Source organism: Silurus aristotelis (assembly GCF_946808225.1).
Source record: "Silurus aristotelis genome assembly, chromosome: 16".
NCBI classification, from domain to species: Eukaryota; Metazoa; Chordata; class Actinopteri; order Siluriformes; family Siluridae; genus Silurus; species Silurus aristotelis.
In genome coordinates this window covers 24,548,989-24,557,028 of record NC_139589.1, presented here as the reverse complement: position 1 = coordinate 24,557,028, position 8,040 = coordinate 24,548,989, and the positions used below count along the sequence as shown (strand labels likewise).

Genomic DNA, 8,040 nt, shown 5'->3' with positions numbered 1-8,040 from the left:
CTTTCATTCTCCCCATTGAGGCCCTGCATCTGCTCTTACACACACACACACACACACACACACACACACACACACACACACACACACACACACAAACACACACACACACACACACACAAACTTAACAGAAAAAAAATCCTCCTCCATGAAGCTGTTCGGAGCTCCGACGTATTTCTCCGGGAATGTTCTGACAGGAATGTGCTGAAACACAAGGTGTGTTTTATCACTGGCAGCATTTTAGTTTTCATCGCTGCTTATCAGCCGAGTCATCATCTGCTTTCTCGCTATGCACCATTACAGCTCCACCACAAGGTTGTGAAATGATCCCAGAGTTCGCTCCAAGCTCCTGATTCCTCTCAGATGAATCTTTCTCACTAACATGGTCATTCTCCCTCTCTCTTTCTCTCTCTCTCTCTCTCTCTCTCTCTCTCTCTCTCTCTCTCTCTCTCTCTCTACTGAGCGGAGGAGTGCAGGAGCATTTTTTTTGTGGCTATCTATTAACTTTGCAGTAAACAGGATAAAAAAGGGAGTCGATTACACAACGTTGTGATCAACACCAGCGGGACGAGAAGAATCCAAACACTGCTCAGTGGTGCTGACTTACAGATTATGCTGGTGCTCGTTAGTGTTAGCTTTAGTGTGTATTTGTTTTGTTTATAAACACATAATACAAACCTGGAACAAGTCTCATTATACTTTAAAAAAATGTATGCTAACATGCTATCAAAAAGGCAAATTGGAGAGAAAAGCAAACAGATAAGAATCTCATTGTGAAGTGATGAGAAGGCTAGTTGTTGCTAGGCAACAAGCTAATGCCTGATTTCAGTAAACAGTAAACAGACAGACGGTTATCAGACAGATGGAGTCAAACAAATATTGGGTAGAAACACACAGACAGATATCAGACACAGAGAGAGAGAGAGAGAGAGAGAGAGAGAGAGAGAGAGAGAGAGAGAGAGAGAGAGAGAGAGAGTTAAAAGAACAGCATCAAACAGTCAGGTCTAAGCGCTGAAGGAGTCTAGGTAGTGTAGACAGACTATTATCAGTGATCAGGGAGAGCCAGACAAACAGACAAACAAACAGACAGAGAGTTATGAAAGAGACAGAAAATATTGAGAGAGACAGACAAACAGACACACTGAAAGTTATGACAGACAGACAGACAGACAGACAGACAGACAGACAGACAGACAGACAGACAGACCGAGTGTTATGAGACATTTTCCACTACTTCACCTCTCCAACATCCTATGCTCCACCTTTACCACTCCAACATCCTACCACTCCGCCTCTCTAACATGCCACGCTCCACCTTCACCACTCCACCACTCCACCGCTACCAATACAATACCCCACCTCTAACACTCCAACACTCCACCTCTACCACTCCACCACTCCGCCTCTACCACTCCAATACCCCACCGCTAACACTCCAACACTCCACCTCTACCACTCCACCACTCCACCTCTACCACTCCAATACCCCACCTCTACCATTCCATCACTCCACCTCTACCACTCCAACACTCCACCTCTACTACTCCAACACTTCACCTCTCCAACACTCCACCTTTCTACTACTCCAACATCCTACCACTCCGCCTCTCTAACATGCCATGCTCCACTTCTACCACTCCACCACTCCGCCTCTCCAACACTTCATTCTCCACTCTCAGTTCCACAGCTGTGCTACCATAAACCACTCGCGTAACAAAGAACATCTGGAAGGGCTGACTTATGGCTTAAGAATGTTAATCATTATTAAATTGCCTGATATCTCCGTGTACCTCTTAAACAGTAATAAACAAATCTTTCCTCAGGACTGACGAGCAGTAAATATCACGACTCCTGAACCAACACTGACTTTTCTTCTGTCATACTGTTACAAATTATCATTCAATCCACCAAGGCCCTGAAGCTACACAATGTGTAGTTCACTGAGACAGTGAGGTTCTCACTCACACATTAATTACACAAAATAAACAAAACCAGTAATTTTACTACTGTATAATCTAAACAATTTACATAATAAACAATAAATAATTAATTTTAATTCCCTAAGTTCTCTATAATAGTAATAATTCAAACAGAACAGTATACTAACAGCAATTTTCTAAAATAAAATCACAATTAAAATTATTACTATTTAATATTTGAATTAATAATCACAATTATTAACAGGTTACATCCTGGTTGCACTTATGTTATAGCAGCTATAAATGGCCTTTTCAACACCAGCCTTCCTTTTTCCTTCCCTCAAGCACAATGAGAAACCGCAAAGTGTGAAGACGTTGTTGTAGATTGTACAGCCATGAAACTGGAGACTTCTTCCACTAACATCTCAGATGTTTGTCTGGAGCATTTTGTGGTACTAGTGAAGGATCTGTTGCTATAGAAACAGTAACACAAATTCAAAGAGATGGTTTGCATGACCACTAGTTCATGATCAAGCTGAGGAATGATGCTTCTACAAATGTGCCTTTATTGGGCAGAGGAGAATTTGGAGGAAAGCAAGCACCAGGTTTTCAACGTTGAAGGTTTAAAAGGATCTCTGAAGTTCTTCTCTGGGAGAGAAATGAGCAGTCAAATGAATTTCATGTGTAGATTCTTCTTTCCCTAAAGAGGATTCATGGCACAAATGCTGAAGATCCATGAAGCTGCTGCTGCTTCTAAGACATTCTCTAAGACATCTTAATATGTGTGTTTGTGTGTATATGTGTGTTTATGTGTGTGTGTGTGTGTGTGTGTGTGTGTGTGTGTGTGTGTGTGTGTGTGTGTGTGTGTGTGTGAGTGTGAGTGTGTTTCTAAGTCTCTGAGGCTTAACACACAGCAAAAGGCCTTCAGAAATCTTTGGAAACACAACAAAGCAGCCCAACACACTACATATCCATTACAGCGGTTCGTTCAAGAACACTGCAGTCGCTCCTTCTCTGTTCTTCAAGGTCTCGAGGTGTTTTTGAGAACACCATCACCATCACGCCTCAGCGTTTAAAGGAAGAACTCGTTCACAATGTCCATCTGTCTCAAATCCAAACAGCAGTCAGTCAGTCAGCAAAGCGACAATCATCGTCTCAAACACACACACTGCTTTACAGCAAAGCCACGTAACAAGTGTTTCTAATAACATAAATATCTAAAAAATGAGAAAACAGATACTGGAACGTTTTCAGTGCTGCAGCCACAAACAAAAAAAAGCTCTTTATGTAATCTAATCCCAACTGTTACACTCCAAACCATTCTTCAGCTCCATTCTGCACCAACAACAACAACAGGGTCTGAATTCTATTGTGCATTGTGATCAAATCTTACAGTTTTATCACATCGCTAATTATTTTCCTGTAACTGGAAATGCTTTATTCTTATTACACCACAGCAATTCAGCATCAAATAAAATGTTCATTATTATAGAAATAATATCAATAACAGTTTTATCTCTTCAAGATAATAATAATAATAATAATAATAATAATAATAATAATAATAATAATGAACCATAGTGGGTTTTTTTTACTTTTGATGTAAAGTTGTAAAGCTCAAAAGTACCACAAATATGAACTCGAAGCTACTATTTCGTACAGATCTGATTATAGAGAAATGTAGAGACGAAGGCTTTTGGGCGATTTGGGAGATGCCTAAAATTTTTGCTTTCGTTTTCTCCATACAACAGTTCAACGAACGCAGTTTCACGCCCTACACGCCGCCTCGGTCGTGTTTAATTACACTCAGTAACAAAAAAGCGGCGTGTGACGCATATCCGGTAGCCGCCGTATTTGCAGCGGGTCTTAGAGAAAAATTATGAACGTGTGACGTGACTACAAACAAACAGGTGTAAAAACATTCTATGAGAATAAATAAGTCTCTATAATAATAAATGAACAGCACCCCGTCCTGCATCATGACTCAGCGAGTCTCAGCGTTCATTCAGAAATGATCTCAGATCTTCTCAGAGAAACTTCCAATAAAAGTCCTCCATGGCACCTCCTGATATTTAGGTCTTACTATGCTACATTGAACCTACAAGCTCAGAGTGCAGATGAAGCCAAAATAGAGGCTCGTAAATAACACACACACACACACACACACACACACACACACACACACACACACACACACACACACACACACACACACACACAAATGCCTGAGGCTTTTCTGAGCAGACAGTCAGGGTCAGACTCGGGCCGCTCTCCAGTCTGCTTTGTTGCGGTTTTTAGTGAGAACGGTGTTTGTGTTTATGATCTGAGGCTTTGTAGAGATTATCTCCACTCCGTCATGATACAATACAATAGACAATAGACTTTGAAGGAGCCCAATCAGCTAGTTAACACGCAACACAACACACAAGTGACGTCCTGACATGTTTCCTGAACCCTCTACATCATAGATAAAAAAGTTTGATGTACACAATATGGACAAAGGTTTTGGGACACTCAACTTTTCCACCCACATGTGGTTCTTCCCCGAACGATAACCACAAACTTAAAGGTACACAATTGTACAGGACGTCTTCGGATCTCAGCATGAAGTGTTTCCTTCCCTTTAACTAAGAGGTGCAAACCTGTTCCAGCATGACAATGCTCCTGTGCACAAAGCCAGCTCATGAAGATCTGCTGTACGAAGGTTGGAAGATGTAAAAGATCTCCTGCTATAGCGTTCTATGGGGATGAATGTGAACACTGACTGAACCCCAGGCCTCCTCACCTCATCTACATCGCTACCTGACTGTACCAACATATGCTTGTGAATGAATGAATCTCCACAAATCTCCACAAAATCAAGTGGAACATCGTGGCAGAAGAATGGAGCTCATTATACCAGTAAATGGGACTAAAAGTTTTTTGACCATATAGTGCAATTAAAAAAAGTGAGCAGATTTCGTTCTTCCGCATGACAATGTGGACGTTTTTAATGGATGAAGCGATTGATTACAGGAGACCAAACATCCGTTGAAACGTTCTCTCATCGCTCAGCTCTGAAAAAAGGACTAAACCCCACAAATTGTTGGAGAAATGTGACTTGTTGAAGGTTAAGGATTAAGAGGCTGGAGGTGTAATCTAGGGGACAAAGCGGATCCAGACGCCACAGGAAGTTAAGCCTCGTCTGACAGCTGGACGTTTTGTTGTTACACACACGGTTCAGTGATTAGCCTCGGTCTGGTCTGTAGTGCTTTTTGACAAAAACGACTTTTTTAAGAAACAAAAAAAGAGCAGAAATCCAGACACATGTGGACTAAAAGGGGTGTATTTTAGTAGACTGCGTCACATGACTAAAAACACATTGGCGTATTTTTACGTTTTAAACAGTGGTATAAATAATTTGAGTAAATGGAAAAACCTCTGGATTTAACCTCTGGATTTAACAACGCGTACGTAGTAGAGGCATATAAGTGTTTTGAGATCTTTAAAAAAATGCCAGTACAGAATATAAAAAAAATTTAAGAAATGCTCAGTTCTCAGGTCTTTCCGAGTTCATTTGGAAGCAGCATCAGTGTCAGTTTGGTTTATGTTTTTAAACACACTCCGTATCTCTACAGCAGATGATTCAGCAGGTTGTTCTAAATTATTTTTCTTCACGCTTGTGTTTTTTTTCCTGATTCTGGGTCGTTTGCCCTGAGGGTCTGCTAAAGTATGAGAACTATTTTAAAGCCCAAAGCAATCCAGAGAACTGATCCTTCTAAAAAACAAAAAAACCCTAAGTGACTCGCTGGTGCAGTCTGTATCGTGAGTGGAAGCTGAATGATCTCGCTGCTGTCTGCCAAGTAATGTGATGGATCCGACTTGTAGAGCTGCTTCCTGTTTGGAGTTTGGCGATGGTAAAGAAGGAGCTGTTTCAGCGTACTGATGCATTAAACCAGTTTTTACACAACTGGAGCATGCAGGAAAACTAGCTAATTAAAATATATATATACATATATATAAAATCTATCTATCTATCTATCTATCTATCTATCTATCTATCTATCTATCTATCTATCTATCTATCTATCTATCTATCTATCTATCTATCTATCTATCTATCTATCTATCTATCTATCTATCTATCCTGATTGGCCATCACTCCCCTTGTAGTTGGAATCATTAATAAGAACGTGTACATGATGTAATGATGTTATATATGTAATATATCTTCTATATAAAATGTAGTAAATAAATCAGTAACTGCTGATGATAGTAATGTTGGGTGGATGTTGACACGCTGCGTGAGACACGCTGCCGTTCCCCCGGGGGGTTCTGATGGATGTCGTGTTGATGCAGACCACCGCGCTCCGCTAGTGACCGGTTAATCATTTAATCCCCTGAGTGTCTCTACACATTACAGCTTTACGGCACAGAAACCACAAGAAACTTCTTTAACACCCCCCCCCCCCCCCAGCACACACACACACACACACACACACACACACACAAACACACACACTGCTGGGTAAAAACACAAGCTAAATTTTAGCTAAAGGTGAATGGGAATGAATCCTGCTGCATCATGTGTGTATGAAGGAACCACATGAGATCAAATTGAAGCCGTTGTGGGATTTCAGAAGTCCAATATCATCATCATTTATAACCTGCAGAGATCATTTCTACAGCAGACTGCGTCAAAAAAAGCATGTTCTTTGGGTCAGATCATATGATGAAGATCCTGTAACGTAGACCAGTGATCAGCTAAAAATCACCTGGTCAAAATTGTGCATAAAAATAAACCATATAATAATTAAGTAAGTTTTTTGATCATTATTATCTTCTGTTCATATCTGTATACCTTTTTGAATCTAAAAATGCAGACTCACAAGAGAACAAAGGATCGGTTACATTTGTCTCAGTGTTCCTGCTCCACAACCACATATCTCCAACAAACAAATAAACATAAATGTAAACCCCCCCCCCAACCACACACACACACACACACACACACACACACACACACACACACACACACACACACACACACACACAATCATAGGGGCAATTTAGCACAGTCAATCTACCATAACTTTAGGGAGGAGGAAACCAGAGAACCCAGAGGACACACAAACCCAAATCTACCCTTTGGACTGATTATGTAATATAAATCTTTCAGATACCATGTTCTGAAAATCTACAGCAGAAGTCCATCATTTCTCCCTTATGTACCCACAATGGCATGTTTCAGCAAAATGTCCCTGAAGGTCCGTTAAAAAGGTTAAAAGATCTCTCCTGCAGTTCATCTGCAGAATTAATGAATGATAGAGAAACATATGCATGATTAAATGAAGGTGATTAGAGACACGTGAGACTGATGAGATGAGACAGAAGAGTGAGAGAATGGTGCGCGCGTGTGCGCCATTGAGCGTTATGACGCGCTTTTGCGCACCGGCGGTTCTGCGCCTCACCTGTAGCATGTGGCCACCTCCCCTGTTGACTTTACACACTGGTACTTGGTAGTAGCGATGTTGTTCTCTGAACACACTTCCCTGCCATAAATAAAAATAATAATTAAATAAATCAGATGGAGAAAAAAACCCTCGAGCGCTCGGATTTTGCGCAATAACCAAAACCGCTCGCGGTTACTTTACCTGCTTGCATCTTCTTGGTCTTCACGAAAAGTCCACTGAGATCCGTGGGAGACTAAGGCAAGCACGAGCAGGAGTGGGACAGCACCGGATCTGGCTGTGGGCATCATTTCTTTAAGCCCTGATACCCTTTAATTTACCCCTGATAGCGCGAGAAGTTCCGCTCGCGACCTCCCGCAAAGCGCCTCTGCTGATGCGCGAATCGGCTCGAGAATGACTCCTTTTAAACGACTCCTCTGCGGGAGCCGAACAGCCGAATCGATTCTCGAGCAGAAGATCTGCACTAATAGAAACAATTCAACAAAATCCCTAAAAAGAAAAACACATCAGTGATCAAACATTATAGAAAAACCTGCCTCGGTTCCTGCGTGACATTTTTAACCTTTAAAAGCTTGAAATACAAATATATATATATATAAAATTATTTTTTTCCACCTTAAAAAAATTGTCCAATGTTTCCTCTTCAAATTACATTTACAGCATTTGATATTTTA

At 40.9% G+C, this 8,040-nt stretch overlaps 1 protein-coding gene across 1 annotated transcript in view; it reads right to left on the bottom strand.

Moving 5' to 3' along the window:
- ccbe1 (collagen and calcium binding EGF domains 1) overlaps positions 1-7,744 on the bottom strand; it is a 59,250-nt gene extending 51,506 nt beyond the window's left edge. Inside the window, 2 exon segments of the mRNA XM_083563555.1 lie at positions 7,367-7,447; positions 7,550-7,744. Of these exon segments, the coding sequence (XP_083419681.1) occupies positions 7,367-7,447; positions 7,550-7,656 (188 nt within the window). The 5' untranslated portion in view covers positions 7,657-7,744.
- Between the last annotated feature and the right edge of the window lie 296 nt (positions 7,745-8,040).